The sequence below is a fragment of the Lates calcarifer genome, linkage group LG1 (assembly GCF_001640805.2).
Source record: "Lates calcarifer isolate ASB-BC8 linkage group LG1, TLL_Latcal_v3, whole genome shotgun sequence".
Classification (NCBI taxonomy): domain Eukaryota; kingdom Metazoa; phylum Chordata; class Actinopteri; family Centropomidae; genus Lates; species Lates calcarifer.
Window position 1 is genome coordinate 4,055,991 of NC_066833.1, and position 27,838 is coordinate 4,083,828.

The 27,838-nt window shown below is 39.7% G+C and overlaps 1 protein-coding gene across 1 annotated transcript in view; it reads left to right on the forward strand.

The window, feature by feature from the left end:
* Positions 1-27,838, forward strand: part of LOC108902464 (diacylglycerol kinase beta) — a 117,012-nt gene that overhangs the window by 20,672 nt on the left and 68,502 nt on the right. The window contains 4 exon segments of the mRNA XM_051065722.1: positions 15,616-16,227; positions 20,083-20,159; positions 25,568-25,588; positions 26,353-26,503. Coding sequence (XP_050921679.1) covers positions 16,161-16,227; positions 20,083-20,159; positions 25,568-25,588; positions 26,353-26,503 — 316 coding nt within the window. The 5' untranslated portion in view covers positions 15,616-16,160.

Sequence of the window (27,838 nt, forward strand, 5' to 3'; positions counted from 1 at the left end):
GCGGCAGAGGGAGAAAAAAAGGCTTAATTAATTCAGGGTGGATGGGAGGGATGTTGCTGCTGTCCCTGCCGAGGCTCCAGTGCCTCTGCTGTCGTGCTGCATGTAGTCGAGTGATTGTGTGAGTGGAGAGGAGGACGACTCGACTGCTGCTGCTGCTGGCTGCTTACTGGGAACCAGACACCAGTCCAGACCAGCGACGACTCCACATCCTAGAGCACACTGACTGACTGACTGGTTCTTTACTGAACGACTGAACAGGGGATATTACATGGACTATAGTGGGAGCAGCAATGGCCAAAGGTAGGGAAGACTTTCTCAGTGATTACTCCTCCTGTCCCCCTTCTCCCATTTCTGTCTTGTTCTTTTTCTTCCATGTTGATGAGCACAATGTTCTTTTGTTTTTTTTCTGTCAGTGTTGTCTGATCTGTCTTTTCTGTTTCATCCTAGTCTTTATTTTTTCAGGACACTCTCAGCACTTATTTTTGTTTTGACACATTTCCGTCCTTGTTTCTTTCACATTTTTTTTTCCTTTTCTGGTCCTATCCCACCAAGCCTAATCTTATTTTAAATCTGCCACAACCCTTTTTTTATTTAGTCCAAGTTTTTTATTTTCTAAATTTACTATACCTGAACCATGATACTAATGAGTTTTTTTGGTGAGGTTTTGTCATAAATGGCATCAGAACTTGCCTAGTTGAGGAGGTTTGCACAGCACTGGATGTGATGCATGTTTGGGAGGAAATGGAATTAAAAACAAAATGTCTCAGACCCATTGTACCTCAGGAATCAGCTGGCCACAAAACAATTCAACACGGCATAAGATCAATACTGTAGTTAGATCAGCTGATATCTGTTAACTCAGTGAGACATCACCTCTCTGGGTCAGGTCACTCTTATTTTTGGATAATGTCCTGATAATATACTTAAACACATTGCACTAATAGGGTGACCTTTGTCAGGAAGTTGCAAGCCAAGGGCATAATGATGGACTCTTGTTGCAAGTACATTTCTCATAATCAGGTACTGTTTATGACCCATTTTCAACTAGGACATATTAAATTAACAGAGGTGATTACCTAAAATTTGTGTCTATACTTCAGTCTATTTTTATCTTGTTCCCTTTGCACTGACAAGGAGAGGTGAGGTAGTGAACGGCTGAAATATTCAACCACGTTAAACTGTAATTCTAACGCACATTATATTTAAGTCTCTGATTAAATGTTATTGTTTTTTGAGTATATGTTGCATGTCTTACTGTCACTCCCTTTTAATCCCAGGCTGCCTCCTTGAGAGCGACGCTTTAGCATGAGACGGCTGACTTCTCGTGATTAATCTCCAGTCGGCACGCCTAATTACATCTCATCAAGCAATCACCAAATGCGGTGGTTATTTATTCCTTGACAGCATCCACTTGGTCGGTGATAAACATTAGGGATTCATCTGTGAGAGCACAGTGAGCGAACGAGCAGAGAGAGCAGAGCTGAGAGAATCAGGAGAAGATCAACAGAGGAAATGAAAGAGGGGAGAAAAACAAGAAAAAGAGTGTAAGGACAGAGGGTGAGGGGAAGAGGATCATTTAGCAGTGCTCTGATATGCAGCTCACGTTCTTGAGGTCCAAGAAAGCATATAAGCACCTGTGTGTCTTTGTGCTTGGTGCCATGTGTATTGATACTGTGTTAGTCATGTTAATGGTCTCAGTGAGGGGCCAGCTGGTGGAGGGTCAGTGGAGGTCTGTGAAGATGGCAGTGACAGCCTCCTGATAATGATCCGTTTGCCATCACAGTAATTTATCACATGGATTAAGAGGTGAACAATCGCCTGTCTAAACATGGATCTCTGTGATTAGGACAAGAGCATGCACAGACCCACTCAAACTGATTCCTTTAATTTCCGTAGTGACCCGAATAGAAGATGACCTGCTTATAAGGCACCAACCCCCTTTTGAAACACCTGTTATGCAAATCAAGGTAGACATATCTTTTGAATGTAGTGTCACATTTACATAAAAGTCAATAAAAACACTGCAAATCACCAAGAAACTAAATAATAGAGGTGTTTTGTACATGAATCTTTAACGCCAAATCCTCCAGGCTTAACTGAGTGTAGTGAGTCATTGTTGTCACTCACTGAATCAGTAGCTTTTAGCAGTGGAGCTCCCCCCACAGGTAACTGAAAGTATTAAAAAGAAAAAGGTGGTGGTGTGGTGAGTTTTGTACTCAACTGAATACAACCGCTTGAACAAGAAATAGGCTGAGTTAAAATTCAGTGTGTAACTGTAGTGTATTAGAATGTATAATGAATTTAGGTTGTATTTGCAATAACTGTTGTTTTTGTGTATCCAACATTGAGATATCATCATCTTTTGAGTTGATATGGTGACTCTGTTAGCAAACAGTTACTTCTTTCCATATGCAGTAGTTATGGAGCAACGTTATCATTCATCTGGAGTCATGTTTATGTCCCTTTGATGCAGTTTTTGGTCTCCACCACCTCCACTACGTTCACCAGCTGCTCTCTAACTGTGTCTGTCTGCTGTCTGCTGAGCAGGTAGTGGACAGTAGGTTTTTAGAGCTTTTTCTCTGAAACCAGTTGCCTGCTGCTGCCAAAACTGATGTTATGGGAGTAGTGAGAGTGAACCACAACTGAAACCAAGTGGAGCTGCAGGTTCAGCTGATAATTGTCTGTAGGTTTGTCAGTATGAGCAATCCCTTTCACATTATCACATTGTTTTCAAGCATGGTACGCCAAATGGTGTATGCATAACACGCCAATTTCCTTTCGTCATTTAACTTGTTATCACTGTGCATTTTATGCTTTCTGCCTGTCATGTCACACTTTGTCATCTCTTTTCTTACTAACCCCTCCTCATCCCCCCAACCCTGATCAAAACAGTGTTAAATGACACATGAAATGCAATGCGTAGACGTCACACGTGGAAAGTGGCATGCTATTTAGACACATTACCATGAGATCACGTTATGCTTTCACATTGTCATTATAAAATATAGATTGAAGCTGCTTTATGATCAGCAAAGTGACTTGTCATTAACCGGGAACATGACAATTTATTACCAACTTGTCTAATTCCATTTTAACATGTAAAACAGAATGAGCATTAAGCCCTGAATTTACAAAACATTGAGCCTTCTTCTTTCTGTTTTTCACATGCATCACTCTCACACACTCAGCTGTCAATTTTGGAGCCACAGAAAGAGGAAGACTTTCAGTGTTTATTTTCATTTTTTATTTGATTTTGGACGTATGTCCTTGTAACATGGCATTTCGTGACAACATACAATTTTTCTCATTTAATCTGTCAAGTTCATTTCTGCAGTGACTTAAAGAGACACTTTCTGTTCATTGCAAATTGATTTATTCTTTGGCAGTAAAACATGGAGCTGACGTAAGCCAGCAGAAAACTTAGGTAGACTGGATTGGGCTTACTGGAAACTTTTGAGGCTGACAAACTCAGTTCATAGAAATCCACTGGCCTTGCAACTTCAAAGAAAAACAAAACAACCTGTAATGCAAATCAATCTTACAGTAATAGGCTCAGTGTGGGTGAATATGTTGTGTGAATAAAAGACATTCACTAGATGATATTGCGTGACTAAATATACTTACTGCACTGGTCCTGTTGGCTGTGGCTCTTAATAACAAGCCAGCAGTGACATTATATGATATGCCCTCACTGGAGCTTTAAGTCTGAGTCTTTCTTTTCAGGATAAAATGTTTTTTGAGGAAATTCAGGGATCTCATTGAAAATCATGGGATCTTGCTGAAAGTGCAGAAAATCCTTAATCCTACTTAATTCTTTTTGTAAACCATTTTTTTATGCACCAGAGAGAGTTGGGTGACAAATGCTTCAGTACATGATGGCCACAGCTGCTTCACAATCAAAGTCCTCCAGTCTCCTGTCTGTCCATCTGTCTAAAGGCAAATACGGTCTGAATGTCCTCAGTTGAAGGTGGCGCAAGAAGCCTGCTGCCATGGCTGCCTCCCTGTTCTCTCTTCAAGACTTTATTTATCTTTTAGTCCTTGACATGGAGAAGTATAGTTGCTCCTTGAAGGCATTTTTGATGTTGTCCTTGCTTGTAGACACAATAAATGACAGAAGTAGAGAAAATCTTGACTACCCCTGCATGTGATCTGTTTGCCACTATGTGTGGGGTGGCTGTGATCGTCTTATTGGTGTGAGATGATATATCAGAGACAGTTTAAATAAATATCTTGTCATTGATGACTAAGTGACTGTTTATGGCAGCTTAAATCTACTAAAAATAAAGGTGGTGGTTGTTATTCTGTAAGGAATCGACGAGCTGAAAAAGACGTTTGATAAAACACGGATGGAGTAGATACAAAATACACTGTCCGTGATACAGTGATAAGGCTAAATGTAGAGTCCCTCCTCCACTCAAAAATGTGTTTTGCTTTCTTGGTGCTTCACTTGGATGTTTGACCTTCACTGTGCAGAATGATGTATGTGCAGAGTTTAACACCAGAAGTCTGTTTTCACATGATTTTGTGACAATTAGTTTGGAGCCAGTCATGGATCCAATGTGCAACTTAAGTGTGATGTACAAACTTGAAACCTTCAATGTCCAATGAGAGAGAGAGAGAGTCGATGTAATTCTGGGAGGGAATTTTGAAGGTGTCACTGAAGCAGTTGTAGCAGTTTCCCAATGGAGTTTGTGTGACATTTAAACTATGCCACTACAGAAGAAAAGTCCTGGATCTGTGGATATAGGCTTTGTGAAGGAGTTGTTTACCCTCTCATACTGCTGACACATATTTACGTTTCATTTTCACGACACTGAACCGGGCCATGGGAGGAGCATGTAAATCTATTCTTTCAAATTGGTTGGCATTTCCCTTTAGATACAGTGCAATCAGTTGTTGTGTATAGCTTGGCCTTTCCATTCCCCTCTGCATTTTACACACAATCCCCCAGTTGCCATGACACCCAGGCCTTCCATAAATACTCCTGGTATTTGTGAGGCTACATCCCCAGTAGGTTAGAGAACAGAAAGCCAGGGCCCTATGTGAGCCGAGCCTGCAGCAGAGCTAATCGCAGATCAATCCGCAACGTTCTCAGATAGTCTTAGTGTCGGCTTCAGAGCCATTTCCAAGCCCAGGGTCTGCTCAGTGTACTGCAGCTACATGGGCTCACAGCACATTACGCGTTTCATTTCTTTTTCTTAACCTTGACAATGCACACCTGCTGTAGGCAAATAACTGTGTGGTAGAACTTCAGTAGATGACTAATGATGTGACGTTCATCTTACTGCTGCAAGCTGTAAAAACAGAGGTGAAAACTGAGATGATTCATTCTCTTAAGATGGAAAGAACTATCACAGAGAAGGTGATCGAATTGACAAAAAAAGGACTAAGTGGAAACAGTGAGTTGTGATAACGGGGGAGAGAGGTGAAGATAGACTGGAACAAGAAGCAGGGATAGTGTGTGTGATTTTCTGTACGGTACGTGTGTGCCTTGTCAAGTCCTGACAAGGGATCAGCAGCAGGCCTTTTATGGCTAAAGATGGAGCTCAGGCTACAGCCCCCAAGGTTAACCATGCCCCCATACAGTTCATACAGTTCAACAATGTTAGCCACTAAATTTGTCTTTGGCCTGTGCACTTCCCCCTTGCCCTGTAGTGTCCCTCACTGAAAACCTCATTCAGTAGGAAACTCCATCCTGTGCAATACATCAAAATGTAATCCACCTCAGCAGAAACAACTTCCACTTTCTGAGGAGGAGACGAAATTATTCTCCATGAGCAAAAACTCTTTAATTTGGAAAAGCCATTTCCTATATATTGTGGTTGTTGGCCCAGGGTAGGGTGTATACAGCCATGTGCCACCAAAATGCCACCAAGTGTCTGTAAGAGGCCTCACCAGTTCAGATCTTCATTAATCCATGCACAATAGCATTAAAAATGGTAAACTCACAAGATAATACAAACTCACAAGATAATACATATTAAAGCACATTTTAATACATTAAAATGTGCTTTAATAAGATATGATAAGATAAAGTTCAAGGCTGTGCAGGTAACAAAGAGGCAGTTACAGTAATGGACAAAATCATTCATCTGTCTATGCTACGATCACTGCTAAAAAATAAATGTTTCATGTTAAGTTTGTTTAGATTTAGGTTCACAAGACCTTTGTTGTCATAGTTACAATAATAAACAGTAGGTTAAGGTTAAGGAACAGTTATGGTCAAGATTAGAGAAAAACAACATAGACTTTCAGTCAAACAAATTGCTGTCTCATGTGTCAAAGTTCAGTGTTTTGTTGACCCATCAAACCACCTCAACCACCACCTCACGTCTTCCTTCGCTCCAGTCATAACATTCCTAGTTGAATCTTGTGCCGCTGGACTTGGTTGTAGATACTTAAAGACATTTCACCTCTCACCCAAGGGGCTTCTTCAGTTTTGACTGACTGGTGGGGAGACTCAGGTATTTAACCTGTGTGGGGTCACAGCCAATGATGTCACTTTGTTCATCTCTTGGCTGTTGTAAGGACAGTGATCAATGTGAAAGCCCATGTTATTATTAACACTGGTGGCACTCACACTCTGTACACTCTGTACTAGGTGCAAGTGAACATCCTGGACATCAGCAAAACACTGACAGGACATACACAAGACTGAATGTGACTGACCAGCAGCATGTTGATCAATGAAACCAAATGAAGGTCCCTCCATGAAGCATCTACAGGCTGTTGTAGCCAACTGAGGAAGTGGGCGAAGGTCTTTTTTAAAGCTACATTACAAATAAAAATCAGTTAATACATGTTAATCACTTCACGTTCTTATAGTACTTACATACAGTCAGTGGTCACTTTTTTAGTGACACCTATGAAATCTAATGCAATCCAATACAACAGATCAGCCATATACATTAATAGCTGAGCTGTTGTCCTTTACAAAGATAATAATGTTAATAATGTTAGGTATTAATCTCTCTGTATTTGTGTTTCAGTTCAATTCAATTTTATTTATATAGTGCCAAATCACAACACTTTCCATATAGAGCAGGTCTAGACCGTACTCTTTAAAATAGGCATTTACAGAGAGAGACCCAACAAATCCCACCATAAGCAGCAGCACTAGGAGACAGTGGCAAGGAAAGACTTCCTTTAAGAGGCAGAAACCTCGAGTACAAGCAGTACAAGTAATTTCTAATTCTAGCAGCAGGTGTTGAGTGGAGTTGTAGGAGCAGCAGGAGACTTGTCATCACAGGTCAGACTCTACAGCTCCAGAGGCAGAAGTACTTATCACTGAGGTTGTAGGTTGCAGCTGTGTAGAAATGAACTACTTTATACTGAGAGGTGTTTCTAATGTTTTTTCCACCCCATTTACAAACATGAGGGTGGACAAATTTTAGAAATACATTTTCAATATAATGCAGCCCAGTACAACACCAACACCTACTACAACCTCACTAATAAGGATATAACTTAATTACCACCACTGCTGTTGTACTGGTTTGCACTAGATTGTATAGATATACCTAATAAAGTGGCCAAGTAATGTATTAATACCTCTTTGTCTGATGAGGAGAGTTGTACAATGTAAAATTGAGTATTCTGCAGTGTTGTGAGTCCTGGGGAGGAATTATTTAATGCTGGCCCAGTTCCACTTGTAGACTCACTAAGTCCATAAGAACTTAGAGGTGTCCCACTGGGAAATCAGTAGATGTATGAGGGCTCTCTGACCTTCTGAGCTCTTCACACAACTCTGAGGACTTAATTTAAGAGAGAAATCCAGATTCTATAGTGTTATGGCATTAAAACTACAATTTTACTTGAACTGTACTGTTTTACTGTATCGTAAAAATAAATAAATAAATAAATAAAACCCTGAACAAAATATGGAAGAAGTTGGCAACATTACATTTTACTCTAAATTACACTGTGACCCTCAAAGCAAAGGTGGTACAGCTAAAGGATGGATAGATTTAGGATGTAGAATAAAAAATGGAAAATCTCACATTATATGGACCTCTACTGTTGACTTTGCTGTTAAACAGCCTGCTCAAAATAGTTTAATGTCATTGTCATTATCATATGCTCTTAATGGCCTTTCTTTATTTATTCTAGTACAGTGAGCATTTTCTTAAGCATCCTAAACCACTACAAAGAGCCTAATGGGCCATTACAGTTGCTAATTTGTCTGAACAATGTAGAGGAGACCTGCCACACAATTCAGGTGATTGAAGTGATTGAAATGCTTCAGTATCTAATATTCAAGAATTGGCCTTCTTTTGGTCTCAAGGGTGAAAGAATTAAAACCTCAGCCCACACACACTTGAGCTGAGAGATTTACTTACTTTATAGAAAGCTCTTGATGTACAGACGGCGGCGATAATGGCTGAAAAAGAGTGGATTTCAAACACAAACACACCCACGCACATAGGTCACAGGAACATGCAAATCCAGCTCAAGGCTGCAGGTGTGCAGTGCTTTCATAGTCAGGAACCCTGCTGCCAAGCCCATACTGCATATTTGTATTGGATGCATATACCATAATGCGTACAGGTAAGAAATCTGCATGTGTAATTTCAATGGAAAAGTTCAGCTGATGTGATAAAACACACTCTGTTTTGAGTAGAAAGCTCTCCTGACGCAGTGGTTTCAGTTGTGTGTGTTGTTACGAACACAATTCCCATGAGACAGCAAGTGCACGCTGAGCCTCGCTGAGGTTCTTGTTAATTGTCTGACTTTACCAAATTTTATTTGACTTTGTCTTGTCATCTATCACCCCTTTCCTTGTCGTTGGCTAGGCGGAATTGAAAGGCTGTGAAATGGTAGCGCTTTCTGTTATGGGTGTGAATTGGGCTAAGTATGCTTCCCCATTAAACATATTTACATATAAGATTGGTTTCACAGGCATGACTAATATCTAAAGGCCTTTACTAATGTGTGATGTGCAGTTGGACTTTAAAGTATAATCCAACAGTTTTAGTCTTGTGGGAAAATAAAAATCTGGGGCATTTGTACCAAAAAATTTGAGCTTCAGTTATTAAAAATGTAACCGACTGATAAAATATTGCAGTAGGATCCACTACATGACGGGAGGAGCAAACTGAAGCTTGAATTTGAGATTTCTGGAGTTGTTCAGTAAGCTACCGACCCAGTTATAGTGGCGATGTCTATATTTAGTAAGTGCTTGGATCATGAAGATTATCTCAGTGCTTTAAATGACTGATGTTTGACACAGAAAAGCTGCTGTTGGTATCCATTTAATCATATGGTCACACAGTCATATGGCTTCCTGCAGTCGATAGTTAAAATGCTTTGCTGGAGAGTGAGCGTATGTGTGTGTGCGTCAAGGGCTTCATGGCTGCTATCAGAGCTTCACACACACTCTTCCTGTAAAGAGGGCCTGCTTAGCCCACAGCATCCTGCCCGACACTCTAAGGGGGAATGTCAGTTAGAGGCATCCTGTACGACATTTGGCCTCCAGCTGTATACTGATGCGTGCTGCCAACTTTAAGCTGGACTCTTCTGATTCTGAAGGCCAGACTGACTCTGGATCAGCCCTCTGCATTCGTCCTAATACAGACTCCCATCCATCTTTTCCACTGTGAACATAATTATGTCAGAGCTCCTGTTTCTGTTTACCTTCCCTCCTCTTCAGTGTTATCACTCTAATCATCATCAGTATCCTAATTTGGCAGTGCTGCTCTCTCCACATGCTTTATGTCTTGGAATTACTCTTCATGGTGAATGTGCAGACACAACAGCAGCAGACTGGAGTGGTGTGTTAGACTGGATTGAGTTTCCTTGAGATTGTCCCCACCAGAAAAACAGCACCATCTGTCTTATGTTCCACTGGCTAAAAGAACCTGTTTATGTTTACCTGACGAGAATGTCTTGTGGTCTTTGACTGCCTTGTGTGGATTATCACTGTTGTCTATTACTGAGAGCCTCTTATTGAGAAAGTAAGGATGTGGAAGGTAATAACATTGGTGACATTGTTGACCTGACCTGTACCAATTTTTGTTTGTAGTTAACCCTGCAATATGGGGAACTTGTAAGCAGTTATTATTTATTTACACAACCAGCAGTTATGGGGCAACGTTATCATTCATTTGGAGTCATGCTCGTGGGCACCTGGATAATCTAAGTCTAATATTTACTCGTTTTTGCTCTGTTTTTGATCTCTACCAATGCCTGAGGGAAATATCTGGCTCTTTAGCTGCTAACCAGCTGCTCTCTACCTGTGTCTGTCTGCTGTTTGCTGCTGAGCAGGTAGTGGAGAGTGGCTTTTTTCAGCTTCAACTTTGAAAACAGCTGCCTGCTGTGGCTGAAAACGATGCTATGAGAGTGAACCAAAACAGTGAAGTTGTGGCTCACTCTCTGGACAGATAAACAATGAGCTGAAACTCACTGTAAGGCTCTGCAAAGCCAAGGAAAGCTGCAGAATCAGATGATAATTCTCTCATCACCACAAACAACTCCTTCCACATTATCACATAATACATTGTTAGGGTAAAATAAAGGTTACAGCTGCTTTAAAGTTTGGTTAAAAGTATTTTAACCTTACTAAACCCTAATCATAGTGGTGGCTGATCTGAAAACCTTCCTATTAATCATTAAGGAAACCACTGACCAGTGATGTTGATGTTGGTCAATTGTTTCAGAAGTCAATGACTCATTTAGTCATTTAGTTTTCACTAAGTTTGTTGGTTTCCTTGTCAGGGAGGTCAAAAACCTGTTTGATCTGTTTCTTTTTCATTATTTCAGAGTTTTATCAGTTGACTGTCTTTTTGTAAGAAACATTAAAAAAAGGCGAACAAGCAAAACAAAAACATTGCATCTGGTTTAAGTTGCTACTGAGACAGACAGAGCGCTATAATGAACATAATGTGTTGTGGAGGTGTAAATAACCCCTCTCTCTTTTTCTCCATCTCTTTCTTTCTTAGCACCAAGAGGCTCTGTGAGTCACTGCCACTTGTTGAAACACAGCAGCAGATTTGAAGGACGTTCATACAACTGAACTGACTGTTCCTTTGGTCTCCACTCTATTTTCACGCACATATTATTGAGAATGAGTTTAAAAGCTGGAGAGACACCATAAAGGAATACGTTGGTATTTTAGGACATAGGTTTATATGCTTTCTGCTGGATAGTTAGATGGAAAAATTGATACCACTGTCATATATAAGCATGTTTTCATCCATCTGTTTTTAAGCATGTTTTAAGTACGTGTATAAAAAAACAAAAAGACGTACATTTCTATACAACTTAACTGCAACACTGCATGCATTTTTTAGGAAACATAATTCGTGGCTGGGTTATGTTCAGAGTCAGCATTTTTCTAATGTCTCCACGTGACAACCGTCCTTCTCGTGAACACAATATCTCAGTAATGCCTTGTGGGATTTTGTGAGAGTCTAAATATAACCATAAAAAATGGAATAATGCTGTAGTCACAGTCAATATTGTTTTGTAAAATTGGATATGAAAAATGTGAACATTTTACTCATATGTTAAGTATCAACTTATTTGTGATTTGTCAAATACTAGGGCTGAACAATATGCAGAAAAATCATATTGCAATTATTTTGACAGATATTGAGTAGGAATCACAATTTTAGTGGGAATATTTCTATTTCATTTTAACTGAGAAAAAATACAGACATGATGATGATGTGATTTTCACTGTGGGTCTTTACTGAACAAGCACGTGCCCTTATATCTGGAGAACGTGATTTATAGGTCAGGGAGTCTCTGTAACACCAAATGCTTCATTTATAATGACACACACAGATTTGGATGTTGCACCATATTGCGATTTTGATAATATTTCTATTAATTGCCCCATGTGTAAATTAACACCATATCCTCTTTACATGAAAAGAAAATGTTTGTGATTACATTTCCTACATAAATGCATCTACATTTGCAGTATAGCTGTATGTAAATATATTTTCTTGGATCGATTTTGTGGGCAGCTAAACAATCAGCTGAAATTGAACAAGAATCCAATATTTTTTTGTGGTATAAGCAGACAGACTCATACCGAGGGCACAAGCACACCACTGATGCATATAATGTAGTTACATCTGTTCATAGTTACCGTGGCGATGTCTCTCTCTCCCTCTGTCTCTCTCTGTCTATCTCTGTCACGGTGCTTCACTCGAGTGACGTCACAGTTGCCAGGCAACCTCATGAGCAAAACAGAATCCCTCTCTGCTCAGAGGGGAGGCCCCATATGCCTGATTGGCACGTGCCTCTCTCAGTTCGTGTGTGTGTGTGTGTGTGTGTGTGTCTCAGTCATGCACTCATAATGTATACATTTAGATCTCCCCTTTGTTCCCTTTGAGTCAGGGACATCTGTAAACATGCTGTGGCCATTGGTACATGCCACCGGCTGTCTCACATGTAGTCACAGGAGTGAGGAGAGAGCAGCTGATAAAGCTGAGGGCATATTAAGGATTAAGGGGTAAAGTATGACACTGCTTTACTGTTAAAGCTAGGCTGGTAATGTAAAAGGCAGAAAGGTCAACACCAACAATGAATTGATCTGTACTGACAAGCACTACCTCTGTAGCCAAAGTCTGACATAGATTTTTCCTCTATGTCATAGAGCTGTATTCATTGTTGTACCAAAACTATATATTTATTTTTCTGGGCACTTGTAGAATACCAGTGTACAACAACAACACTTCTAGGAGGGTTTATAGGTTTTGAAATAAGGGTGTCACTTTTTTGGCATTCATTGAAATGAGGGGAAAAGACATCAAATATTGAAATTTAAGATTTAAATATTTCAAAATTCATCACCAGCTTGACCTGTTGCATGTTCCTTTGATCTATCAATAAATTAAGCAAATAATATAGGCTAAGAGTAGGTTAGGACATGGTATGACAAGGGATATTGTATGGATTGCATTCAAATTAGTTTGAATCAATTACATGCCAGTTCTAATTTGTTCAGAACTGAACAGTTAACTGAATAAATAAAATGTTTTAAAAATCCATAATACAAAAAGAAAAAATGCAGAGACGTTTTGGTGTGTGGTAAAAATTTCTGTGGGAGAGGAGACTTGGATTCATAACTGTATCTGTAAATGGCCCTGAAAGAGCTACATGTCATCCTTTTGCTGTAAATTAATAATGATGATAATAAATAATGTGGTGAAGTTGAAATATTAAGCAGCAGAAGATCGATAAAACACTTTTTATTTTCCAGCACTGGTTGGAGATATTTGTTTTCATGACGGCAGTTAATCTCTCTGTTAGGGATAGACCAATTATCGGCCAGGCCGATTATCGACGCCAATATTTGGCATTTTGACGCACATCGGCACATTGCCTTTTTTTTAATCCAACGGCCGATAAGAGATCAATTTAAAACTGGGTTATTTTGGCTCTGATGCAACGAGCTTGTCCCACCCACAGCACCATCTGATTGGTTACACGCAGCGCCACAGCACAGGTAATAGCCGATCAGCAGTGAAAGCTGTGCATGCACAGTGCTCACACACATGGCGAAGAGGAGAAAAAGTTTTGCCAGGTGGAGAAGCTCTGGAGAGCAGATATATGTTTCTTTATTTACTGTAGAAAACTTCAGGGAGCTATTTCTTTGTTTAAGTTTTCATCTAACTTTATAAGACATGCTGCTGAGCCTGGGAGCTCCCTGCACTTTCTGTTAGAATTTTAAAACAAAGATAAAAAAAACCTTTAACATGTTGCAAATCTGAAAAGCTGTTTAATAAACATATGTTTAAAGGCATTTAAACGAAGTTAAGTGTTGGAGTTTGTATTACTCAAAATTTTGACGCCAATATTTTCACTTTTACTGCAAATGAATATCGGCTGCAAATATCAGTTATCAGCCTCCTTGACTACTAATAATTGGTATCGGTACCAGCCCTGAAAAAACCTTATCGATCTATCTCTGCTCTCTGTCTGTCCATACAAATCTTTTCTATTCTATGTCTTTTCTATGCAAAGTGTTTTCATTGAATCTGATCATAGTCAAATGAAGCTGTTCTCACATGACGAAGTACAGAGGGTGGAATTTAAAATTAGACTGTCTCTGTTGTCAAAATGACTCACATGTTGATACATGTGAGTCATGCACATGTATATTGTTGGTTAGGTGGAAGTTATGAGCAACACCTTATGATACAGCCTGTGATTTACAGGGTAATTTCATTGTTTGAGTAAGATACTAATTTGATAGTAACCAGTTCCAACTGAAAAACAAGACTGTAGGGAACAAAGGAGTAACAGCTGGTATTTTAGAGGCAGTGAAGTTTGGGGAAAATGGCATTAACGATCTTGTTGATTCTTACTGATTCAGATGTGAAGCAGTGGCTTGTATCACCAGTGCAATGTTTTCATGCTAATCTGAGCTTTGAAAAATAAATTGAAACAGTTTTTGACTGTATTTCTATCAGTGGACAGCATTTCTAAAAATAAGCTGTTGTTATTCCCTTGGTGAATGGGAGTTAGTCACCCATGCTTTTTATCTTTTCTCTGTTGAAATATGTGTACTCTGGCATCAGTCAGCAGTCCTCTCATCTCCAGTTTACGCAAATGTAAGAGTAAGGATTCTTACTCCACACCTTTAGACTTATTTTCAAAGGTGGCTGAAACTGGGTAGCAGTGTTATCTGGTCCCATCAGTCTTTTTCTGCAACTGGATGTATAAAACATTTTGACTTGTCAGAAAACATTAATGATGGCTCGGTTTCATTTAGGTGTCCTATTGAAGCAGCAGCATGCACAGAGAAAGCCACAGCAACTGACAAAGCAAACTGGAGAGCAAGAATTAATAATGTGATTAATTACACTCTTGCCAGTCTTACATTGATTGATTCAGTGACATTTACCTACTGTTACTTAATCACAGTTTGGAGGTACAGTATCTTTGTACTTTATATTTCTATTGTAAATGTACTTATAGTAATTTGACATCAGTATGGTCAGTTTACAAAGAATACATCATTATAGATTAAATTATCCAGCAGTGTATACAGTTGTTAAGATTAGCTCTATGCTGCTTCCAATATTACAATAATAAATATTATGTCTTTTAATCTGTAAACACGCTGTAAACATCTTTTTTTTTATATTTCAAATATATGTAATTACATAATTTATTTTGTAGAGAATTACTAATATGCAAATAATAATTTAATTTGAGTAAACAAAACTTTGTTCTGTGCTCAAACATTTTATTTGCATGCATAGTGTAAGTGCACAATGCTAACCTCTCTAACTCATCTGAGATCTGCTCATTTCCCCTCTCATATACTGCACTGGATTAAAGTCCTACCAGTGATTTCACACCACCAGTGTCCTATATCTAGTCTATGTAGCATTTCCCTCAGTGAACTGTTCTCCCTGCTCCGCGGTCTTCGCCTCACTCTCTGCTGTGAACCTTTTTGCTCACAACTCTCTATCGTCCTTACTGCTCCTCTCCCTCATACCAGTTCCTCTACAATAATTGAGATGTCACAGATTTTTCAGTTATAACTGCTGATGTTTGAAGTTCTATACACTGTCTGGAAAACGTTGATCTCCTTAATCTATATTTTCCTGTTTTCTCTCTCCTCCTCTCCTTGTGTTTGCTTCCCTTTCTCTCCAGGTCAGCGAAGGTATTTTTGCCACAGATCTGCTGAGAAACTTTGTGCCAATATCCAAGTCATGAGGAGTAGTTAGTTACTGTCGCCTTTGTGGACTTAACACCTGACTTGGAATCGTCCTCACTGCCACCCTGGGAGGTGAACCACATTTATTAGCAGACTAAAATAAACATATTTTTGTATTTGTTTTTGTATTTTGGCTTTCAAAGAGACAAAATTCAATACTTGGAGCATCTCAGCAATATTCATGACGCAAAAGCATCAACCCTTTGGCTTCACGTCAACTAGACCCTACTGATTTCAACATTATCGTCTTTCCACTTTTCTGCCTTCACCACGATTCATGTGGCCTCAGTTATTTCGACTTTCCACCTCCTGTGTGCTCACAAGGTGCTAGTTATAAAGAGGCAGAGATGACACCCGAAAACCTCTTCACCTCAGTCTTACTGCACAACTTGACCCAAGGATAACCATCAATATCCCCTAGCAGCACTCGTGGACCAACGCACTCCCAGAACACAGAGCCCTACCCCTGGCTTCAGGCAGTATGGGAGACGGGAGCTGGGTATGTCTGAGCCCAGCTGAGTTTGCCCAGCTGCAACAGTACAGCGAGTGTGAGTACCCACGTGTCAGAATCTAAAGGTTCCACATTTGTTTTTGTTCGTTTGTGTGGGGGAGATTATGGTGTGGATGTTGAGTTTCTAGGTGTCTGCCTGCATGTACATTATGTGTGTCTGTATGTGATGCTGCTCAAAAGCTTTGTGTGCAAATCCAAATAATGTGGTATTCATGCTGTAGTAGGCCAAAAAGTAAAAGTGTCAAATTCAGTCAAATTCAAAAGTGTGCATCAATAGACTTTAAGTGGGTGCATAGTAATATGATATATGAAGCTTTTCTGAATACATGAATTAATAATTTAGATTTTAATTTTCTCTTCATACCTCCAAGCCAATTCTATGAATTAGAACTTTAATATCTAATTTTTCACCCTCTTGTTCAGTTTTCTTGGTCTTAACTTGTGTTAAATTATCTATTTATTTTACATTTTTCCATATTTTCTTCTGTTGCTGTTAATGATAAACAGGCATGTTTCATTTTGTTTAAGACACAGACTTGAAAAGCCTGTTTGCAAATTAAAGTAAATGATGTAAAGTTAGTCTATTAGCTGTTCACTCCTGGGACTCCACCTTTTATAGATTAAGTTAGAAAAAGGAGAGAAAACACTGAACCAGGATTTCAGCCTGGATGATTGTTGTTACGCTCCCAAGTTTTTTTTTTTTTTTTGTTTGTTGTTTTTCTGAAGGCCACTTATTAGCCTGCTGGATGAGCCTCATGGCTTATCTCTTTCCTTCCCCGCTAGCAACCATATTTGTTAGTCAAAAGAGCATCTGTCTTCTCGTTCCTCGTGTCTGTCATTGTGGATGATGAATAGAGTATCACTCTCTCACACAAGCTACTCTGTTGAGGAATTACTCAGTCATACATAAATCATTCTTTTTTCTGGGCAGAGGGCAGACTCTAACTACTGAGCTCTGACGAGGTTAACCTTGACTTTTTCCATGTATATCTACCGAATGAGTGTGGGTGCATACATGTAATGGATCTATATGTAACTTGGTTGTATGTAAGAGGGAGAATGATGTTAATTGGAAATCTGACCCTTTTATCAAATGGTAAGATCCTTTCGGTTTAACCAGAAACATCGCTATATATCACTACAACCTGTCAGTGATAAAAAGAAGCATCTCACTGGACACACTTGAATGTGGAAATTGTCCATTGGATTACATTGCAGCAGCTGTTTGCTCAATACTGCACCGATTCCAAAGATTTTTGTCCCTGTTAATCATTTACACCCTAAACCATGGAAAAATAAGGTTCAACAATACAGGAGATGTCTGTTCAGACCCTGTACAGGAGAGGACACAAAGATAATCAGGACTAACCCTCACCCCATTCATGTTGCTGCTGCTGCTGCAGTCCAGCAGAGTTTTTCAGTTTATGAGTCAGACAAGGACTATAATCGAAACATGACAAATGTGCACACTGGGGAGGCCCCTGCAGGCTGGGAAGGTCTCATTTTCACTGATGGTGAGGAGTGGAGAGACAGGAAGGCTTGTGTATCAGCAGCCAATCAATCAAGGACTTAATGAAGGACACTGGCTGTGTTTTTCTGTGGAGATATCTGTGTATGTGAGGGAGCAGTACTATCAGGCTAAAGGGTTGGTGTCATTAATAAGCATTATAATCAAATAGAACTGAAAGAATTAATTGATCAATCATATTCATTTTGGTAATTAATTAATCATTTGAGTCATGTTTTTTTTAAACAACTGGTTGTAGTTTCTCAGAATGTCGGGATATGATGTTATGTTGTGTGATAGTTAGGGAATATCTGCTCTGGGAAATTGACAAATTGATTTATTGGTTAATGAAGAATCTAATCAGCAGATTAATCAAGGATGAAAATTATTGTTAGTTGCAGCTTTAACATATTCACTTAGCGCTTAGTTGATTCAACAGAAATTAGTCAACAGCAAGGATTTGCTGCTTTTCTTTGTTCTATATAACTGTTCTATATAACTGTAACTGATTAAACTACTGAGCATCTGTTTTGATAAGTGATTGTTGTAATAATTGTTTTAAGTCATTTTTATTCAATTGAATACATCTTTGGATTTTGGAGGGTTTGTTGGATAAAACAAGGAATTTGATAACGTCACAGAGGAATCTGAGAAAATGTCATGGATATTTTTAAGTCTTAATTTATGTTTTCTGTTTCAACTGCAGCCTAAGGCATTCAATTTACTATGCTATCAAACAGAAAAGCAGTCTGTCTTCACTTTTGAGAAGCTGGAACCAAGGAATATTTGGCACGTTTGTTAATAAATGATTTTTATCCCCAGTTAGACCTCCAGAAACTAGCTGATTAATATGTAAATACAAATCTGATTTCAGTCATTCTTGAAGCACAAAATGGTGAAAAAATGCCAAATATTTTTTGGTTCCAGGATCTAAAACAGCAGAATTTACTGATTTTCATGTGTCATTCTAAACTGAATGTATTTGGATTTTGGACAATTGAAAGAAAGAAAACATTTTGTATTTTGTAGACCAAACAATTAATTTATTAATCAAAATAATCTCCAGGTAATTGATAATGAAAATAATTGTTAGTTGTGTCTCTAGTAGCAATGCTGATGACGGTTTTTTCTTTTCATGCTCGTTGATCACTGACCACATTGTGCATTTAGCTAATCCAGTGAACCGAACTGTCCTTTTTTTTTTTTTTTTCTAATCGCATTTCTCATCTTACCTGAGATTGCACACTCAGTCTCCCACCCACCCCATCTCACTCTGTCTTCTTCTGTCATTGTGGACATCTAATGCAGGACAGAAATAGGAAAGCATTACAGGCTGCAAAGCTGCCAGCACTAAAAATAATGAAGTGTCGTCCACAGTTGATCATAAGAGCTGACATGATTAGTGAAATCAGGTCTTGAGTGTGTGTTTGTGTGCACAGGTGTGTATGGTAATGTCAGTGGTGGTGTGGTGATCTGCCCCTTGTGCACATGCACATTTCGTGGTTTGGACAGAGGCTCTGTGATGCACAGTGGTTTCAGGGAGTACTCAGATTGGTTCACTTTTTTAAAATTGTGTTGTAGATTTAATTTTAAATGCATACATTATATTTGCCATTTTTGCCTTAGGTCTCTCCACAGATGTTCTATGGGGTTTAAGTCTGGGCTTTGGCTGAGCCCCACAAGGACAGTCAGAGACTTGTCCTGAAGCCACTACACATTTGTGAACACAATGCGAAAAGAACGTGGTCCAGACCACCTCCAAATGTGGTTTGAGTGGTAGGATCTTAGTGCGTCCTTAATGTGTCTTGGATACATTCACACCTGTACTTAAAGCTGCCCACTGGTGATCGGATTATTCAAGATACTAGCAGATTAAAAATTTGAATAAATTCAAATACATTTGCAAAAAAATCCCCAAAATGTTTTCATTTTGTTGTTATTGGTTATTAGTTTTATCAATTCACAGTTAAATCCACAACACAATAAAATGTGCAGAAACAGTGTTTAAAGGGGTCTGAATATTTTCTGAAGCTGCTATATGTCTGTGTTGAATGAATGTGAGATTAGCATCTAAAAGTAAGAAAGGCACAATCTCCCCCTTTACTTTTAACTACCAGGGTGACTCACAGGCTCAGCTCAACTGATACAGCACTTCTTAGCACCACTGAGTAGTTATGGGGGCATTCACTAATGAGATGCAGTATGTTTATTCAGTTTGGAGAAAGCATTTTATCCGAAGGAACATTTCATCTAAAAGATATGATTAGAAAAACTGCCTGAGGAAATGTTTTCATAGGTGTTCATGAGTGAGTCGGGTGTATCAAAGCAAATACATTGCTGTAAATATAATAACAAAATACTGTTTTTTCTCCCTCTCCCCCTCAGACTCCACAAAGAAGCTGAAGGATGTGCTGGAGGAGTTTCACGGCGAAGGAGTCCTTTCCAAATACAATCCAGAGCAGGTATGTCTTGCACTGTAATTCCTTTCTCTGTTACTTTATTTAATTTTTATTATTTTGTCACATTTTGGTTGATGCTCTCTCTCTCTCTCTCTGCCATACTCTCACACTCTGACACAGCTGCTGCCTGTGCGCACACAAGCACATGGAGTGACGTTATTGGTTCGTCTGATTCAGTGCAATATCAATCAGAGAAAAGCTTAGTCATTCCCCCCATTTTTAGATAAAGGCTGCTGCGATGGAGACACACCCACAGCGCCAACTTTGGCACCTGACGTCAGCAGTCCACAGTTTTTTACACTGTCGTCTGGACTTTGGACAGTGTCTGTAATTCCTTGGCTTTTTCAGCTTCGACTCTCAGCTCTCTTCACATTCTCTGTCTCTAAAACAGTATTACGAACCTTTGGTTCAGATGAGGTCTTGTAAACTAATATAATCACTTGCAAGTTACTTATAACTTTGCGTGCGTGGTTTGATCCTGTGTAGACCACTCAAAGCACGTGGTGTGAGCAGATCAGTCAGAATTTCAACTTTTTGCTTTTGTCACCTGTTGGTGTAAAGGCATTTAGGCATTCACCTGCTTTGTCTTGGTTGGCTTATTGATTGTCACCTTTTGCATTGGCCAGCGGGCACAAAGATTCAATAGCAGATGACTGAACACTGTATTTAAAATGTATATTTAAAGACCACTCATACTGGTGTTTCAGATTTTGAGTGGTGGGAACATGAAGTTTAGTTTCACAGTGTCCCCCCTGCTGTGGGGATAAATCAAGGGAAAATGTGACTGCCTTCAAAGCTGCAGCTGATTACAGAAGTCCAACTGTGTTTCAGCTGGTGTATACTGTATCCTTGGATACTAGCCAGATGATGTGAGGTTTGCTTTTTCACAACACTATTTAATTAACACAAGGTAAATGTACAGTTTGATCAATCAATCAGTGTGACCTACTGAGCTGAATCAGACCGATCCTGGCACATCTTATGGACTTGTACTTATATAGCTCTTTTCTAGTCATATCGACCACTCAAAGTGCTTTTACACTACGCATCACATTCACCCATTCACACACACATTCATACAGCGCTTGTTCTGCACACGAAGCGCTCTACCTCTTGAGCTATGGCCTCCTCATCCTGACATCAGTTTGGTCACTAGATCCATCAGCCTTCTCATCACCCATACATACGCAAACGTCGTTGTAGAGCATCACAGGAACTCATGAACCATATTGTTAACCATATTGTACAGTTGTACAGAATGAATTAATATGGGTTGAAGGTAGAAGTAATCAAGCCGCCAGTTATTGTGGTGGCATCTTGCTTGAAACTCAGATAACACTGCAGTGTGTCTGTGAGTGTATGTTCCTGTAGAACCTGTTTAATTTTTGGAAATATACAACCACAGATTGCTGGGCTGCACTGTGATCAGCTGTTACACAACAAAATCCACAAACCTCTGCTTCATGAAAAATTATTTTCACTGAAATTCATCCTTCAATCCTCACATTCCTACATTACACCCACCGTCAGAAAGCTGCAGAATTCCTGTCTTACCACATGGGTTTTTATAAAGTTATGCATTCCATCTGATAACAGTTATTTAGTTATTATAACAATTAATAACACAGCATTTTTACATAGAGGTCAGACAAAAGCAGCGTGTTAATGTCATTTTATCACACCTGTCATAATTGAGAATGAATGTACATTTTAGTTGGATTTTTATAAGGTAATTTCACATGTAGGAGTGGATGATTTATCACTGTGTTCATGAAAATGTGTTTGATTTTGATGCTGAGGAGGGCCATCAGTAGAGAGTACAACACAAACATCAGCCAAACTGGTAAATATATTACATTCATATGATGTTTATGATAATCTTGGGACACCCTCCGTCCTCTTTACATGTATGCATTATATTTTCCTTTTTCCTCACCCCTCCTCCTCTTGCTCCTCTCTTCATTATCACCTCCGCTCCACTTTAAGCCTCTCCTCAGTATTTGTGATGACAGCCCGGCTGGATGTTTGGCGCCACAGGAAGCAGACTTAATGTTCATGTGGGCTTTCTGAGACACTACACTGTCACCTGGCGCCACGATGACCACCACTGCCCTGCTCCTGCCATTTATCTGTGTGTGTGTGTCTGTATGAGTGCGTACATGTACCTCTAATGACTCATCGATCCATTGTGCCAGCTGTAGAGGAATCTACTGAGCCAGCTGGTGACAAAAGATGACCATGACCTCTGTTTCCTCTCACTCAGTGCTTTTATTTAGCTTATTTTGACACAAAGTATGGCCCTGCCTCTTCTGAGGGAGTTTAAACAAGTGATTAAGGGCAGCAGATAAAAAGAAAGAACAATGGTTGACACTTTCAGTTGTCAGTCCGGGTGGGTTTCCCCCACTGAACAGTCTCTAGGTCTCAGTGATTGATGGGTGACTGACAGACAGAGGTTGGACATTACACCCACAGGGATTCCCTTAAGACTCCATATCCATCAGGCATGACTACTTTATCACCATGTCATTTAGCTGGGCTCTGGTTTTTGTGGCATAATTGATGATGTTTTTTTTTTTTTTTTTTATGTCAAACGTGGTGAATATGAAGCACTTTGAAAGATTTTCTATGTGTTATAACTTGTTGGAGTTCAGAGAGAAACGCCCAGAGGATCATGTTAGAAAGAACTGCAGTACATGTTATATGACAGTGTCCACACCATTCAAACAAAACAAAAAAGGAATATTATAGTATGGTTCTTATTTATCTTTGTTTAATTTGAATGTTATAAATGGCTGATTAAAAACAAATCAATAATCCAATTGTAAATCCATTAAATAATCAATAATACAAAAATACATGTTAAAGTTTGCTCCTTGCAGCACAAACACTATTTACTTTGACTGACTGGTGTGTGATCAGCAGCTTCCACTGTATTTTCCTCTCATTTTCTTTTTTTAAGAAGCTTTATTTTATTATGCATTATAATGCATTGCATTGCATTACTGTAAACTGTAGGTAACAGTGTCTTATAGCAGCAGGAAACAACTCAGTTTCCTTCATAAAAATTTTGACATAAAAAAAAAGATAAGCCTTAAGCTAAAGTGCAGCAAAGATCCCAAGTTTTTATCCTGCTTTGTTTGTGTCATGGCCTATAGCCCTGCTCAAACTTCTTCAGATGGACAGATCTACTCTGCCAATCTGGGATCTAGACAGGACAGTAGCCCCCAGTAGTCCTACCTTTTAATGCCAAAAGAAAGTCAATCAAATCATTCTGGCAGCCCTGCCAAAATGAAAAAAAGATTAAATGAACCATGTAAATGTGTCATGGCTGCCCTTGGGAGATATTTACAGACTGGCAGCCTTGAATGTGAGCCCACTCACAGGGAATATAATCGGCGATTAGACTCTGGGGTAAATGTGTTTTCCAGGGGGATGAGAATTTCCACAAATGCATTTGGGTTTACTTAACATTCAAGGCAATCTATCAAAATATGAACACTGCTTTTTGTATTTTATGTGTATGTGAAAAGAGTGTTTTTCATCAGCATATCTGTCTGAACCTGCCGTGCTAAACGATGCACAGCAAATTAGAGCCTCTTGGTTTATTTGGCCAAATAAGGAGAGGAGAGTGATATGAATAATGCCTGGCTGGCTGTGAGAGCTCTCAGGGTTAGGTCAACACCGTTGAGCCGAGGGAGGATCCTCATCACGGTGTGTTCCTCCACGATGGGCATCAGTTACAGTGGCTCCAAACCAACCGAACAAAAGCATATTAGAAGCATATTTTCACTGAGTCTTGACATGCAAAAGGGATCAGCTTTACTTTGTCCTATTTTGGTGTGAACCAAGTGTTCTCTGGGAGAAAAGGGGTTTAGTTAGACTGTACTACAGCCTTATTATGTTTGCTTAGTTTATCTGCATTTACTTGCACCAGATCTGTTTAAAACCTGGGAGGAAATCTTGATCACATACGATGCATCATAAACTGATTCGGCAAGCTCTTGTGGTACTGATGTGATTGCTTCCTTGGGGAGCATATATAAAATAAATAGTTCAACCAGACTGACATGATGAAATAAATAAGGATATGTCCTGAGAGCAGTAGCTATGTGTTACAAATAGAATACTGTAGGGTGGTCCTAGGTAATAGGTCATAGGGATTTGGCAGATTGAAATTGATTAAACTCAACCATGGTGGTCACTCGTCAGTCATTATAGTTGCTCAAACATTTTGGATTTGGTAACTGAATGATAAGAATTGAAACTGGTGAGCAGATCTGTTGAACAGTTGAGGTCCTGGACACTAATGGTGGTGGAGAAACATAAAGGGCACAGACAGAGATAGAGATAGAGATAGAGACTGAGGTGTGGGTGTGGCTTTAGAAAATCAAAACACATACCTGCCACGAGAGACAAAACAACATCAAGCTACTGTATATTCCCCAATAAAACTCAGAATTTTAGCTTGACAACTAACAGAGTAGGACATGTACAGAATTTTTGACTTAAGACAGTGGGAAAAGCACTGTTTGAACTACAAATTAAAGCTTTATGTGGTAAAAACAACAGATTAGTGTTCCTATTTTTACTGGTGGTGTTGTTGCTGTTGTAGTCGACTCCCACAGGATCAGGTTAAGACCCCTCAGAATAAATTATTTTGATGAAGGTTGTCTCTTAAGAAAATAAAGTTTTAACATCTGACTTGCTGCACAAATACACAGTGAATTTGTTTTTTGTGATAGTTCAAATTCTGATGTGTGGTGTTGTTGATGGTTTTCTAGTTTCTACTGGTGCATAAGAAGCGTTTCATTTTGATTTTAATGAACAGAAATGATGATGTGCCTCTCTATTCACTGCAGCCTGACCAACAGGCCGCTTTCACTTCTCTTTTTACTCTCTAATGTCATCAAAAGTGCACCAGACCGCATGTTGTAAATTCAGATCTTCTGTCCAACATGCCGCTATTGTGCAAAAATAATCAAACAGAGCTTTCACAATGGCTATGTTTATTTTAGGCGTGTCACGCCAGTGAGCTGGCACACTCAATACAACCGTCATTAATGTCATACAGGTGTTTGATGAAAAATGAGACCAAGCAGGTTAAACCTAATTAAAGTCTGTATGTCTGTGTCACACAGCATCATACTCAGAGTAAATGGTCATTGCCTTCTTTTGAGGGTTGAATTGTGCAACCAGATACCTTCAGTGTGCTTGGGTGAGTGCAGCACAGTAAGAAACCTACAAACAGGAGGAGCAGCCAGCCTGGTCTGCACCCCCTGCCCCACAACATCTTCACTGAAGATCACACAAAGTAGCTAACCCCTTCTCTTCTTCTACCCACTCCTCCCTCACTCTTTCCTCCTTCTTCCTCCCTTCCTTCCTCCTCTTCTCTCCTCTTCACTGTTAAACAGAAGCAAGATGTTCTCAACCAAGTAAGGCTCAGCCCGGCGAGCTCTGCATGCTGTGTGGTGTCTGTGTCAGCAGACTGCATGCACATTCTGTCCACTAACATGACATTAACCCGCCTTATCCGCTACAGATGGCCTGTCACCCTGCCAGAGGGGAAAGGGCCAAAGTTCATGGGGTCCTTGAGTTCAGTGCTCCTACTGTATGCACCCACAACATGGCTGTGTGAGGTGCAGCTGAGGGAGGGAGGGGGGGTTGCAGGAGGTATATGAAAGGAGCATTACATTTCTGAATTCTACAACTCAGGAATGTTGGTGTTGGTGTCTGTATTGCTTTCTTTATTCTGTTGTTTTTTGTCTTTTATACCATTAATCTTCTAAACCCCAGGGTTTTATCTGGTCGCAGCCTCTAGCACCTCCATCCTGCCCTCGCTAACCTTAGAGCGATATTTTTTGGTGGTCAGCTGACCAGTCTGACAGACTTTGTGCTTCTGACATTTTACCAAGCTTTAAACTGGAACATGCTGTAAAATCTATAAATAACGTTTTCATTTATATGGCTTAAAACCATATTGTCATTAAGTTGTGTCATAAACTGGCATGTCACCACAAATCAAGGCTGCAGACTTTCATTTCAGAGCAGATCAACTTGAATCGAAAAGTCCATCACATTTTTCTCTTTTCTCATTGTTGTAATGAACTAACTGTCCATCTGATGTTGGTGTAAAGATTACTCATAAGTGAACCTCAGTAATTCTGTTAACCTATTTGCTCTTTCTTCTCCCATACAGCCCATTGACTATGAGGGCTTCCAGCTCTTCATGGCCACTTACCTGGAGAATGACATCCCAGAGGAGCTGTGTCAGCACCTCTTCACCTCCTTCAAGAGCAAGACGGGAGGCTGCTCTCCCGATCAGTCTCGGGCAGGAACAAGTTTACTGGGTAGGCTTCTTGTGTTTTTTTGTGGTTGCATCTCCAAACACCACTGATCACATGATTTATTTGTACCATGACTTTTCATGGAACCTGTTTTTATTGGAACAACACCACAATGATCCGATGACAAACCATTTATTGAAAGTTGTTGGGCTGTCTGTTCTTAACACACAATGTCAGAAAGGTCTCTCCTCAGGTGTTCTTCCATACAAATTTGCTTTGCAATCCAAATCTTCTACAAGTGTTTTGATACAGATGCTTCCCTCCAGAACCCTGAGACACAGTCTGGTAACACTGTTTTACAGATCCTGTGTTTTCCAGCCACTTTCCTGGAAGCTTTCCTCATAATTACCTCAAGGTTTGCTGATATTTAGCTGTTAATTACTAAGACATAGCTAATGCCGGTGCAGATATGTATATGTCATCAGTCTTTTTTTTTTTTTTTGCTGTCTGTAGTTTCAGAGAGAGAAGCAAAAGAGACGAACAGAACAGAGAACGTTAATGAAAGATTCAATGAGGGATTTGTTGGCCATGGAGTTTAATGAATACGGGTATTTTACCAACTGGGAATCATCCAAAATGGAAGAGGCTATAAGAACACAAGGTTTTCTTGGTGAATGAATATTCAGTGTTAAACCTTAACAGAAAATTCATGAGAAAAAAACATCACAGTACTGGCCACTGTGTTATATTATCTCTGAGTCGCAGCAGATGCTCAGCTAGAACCAAACACAAGAAAAACAGAATACCATTGTGAGATCACATGGATTGCCTCTTTGATCAGACTGTCTCTTTGCAAATTAGTCTCTATTGACTCCTTGTCTTTGTTGAAAAAATGTCAAAAAGATTTGACGCTGACCAGAGCAGAGGACAGACATCTTCGGGGCGGTGTAGGTCATCTCTTGCACTGTGCTCTGTGCAGTATGTAAACTGTGCCTGCCTCCGTCCTTCCAATGTGAGTGCTGTGTGGGCCCTGGCAGTGGGCTCTGCCTGTCGGCTTCTCGCCGCAGAGCAGCTGAGGAGACAGATGGACTGTTGAATTAGAAATCTATTTCTGTGGTTTAATTCTTGTAAAAGTAAGAGGCAACAAGTGTATAGAGGCTAAATGTGAGTGACAGCATGCCACTTTGGGAAGCAGCATTGGTGCTGAGAGTGCCAGTGTCTCAGTCAGTTTTGTTTGTTGTGTCCCAGCCTTGACTTTATCTACAGACCTCAGTTGCATGTCATCCCTTCAGTCTCTGCGTCATCCTTCTTGTCCATCTTCAGTGTAAATTATCTGCTAAAAGCAGTGATGATGGTAGAGTCATCTCTTCCTGGAGAGGGTTGGCTGTTTGCAACATG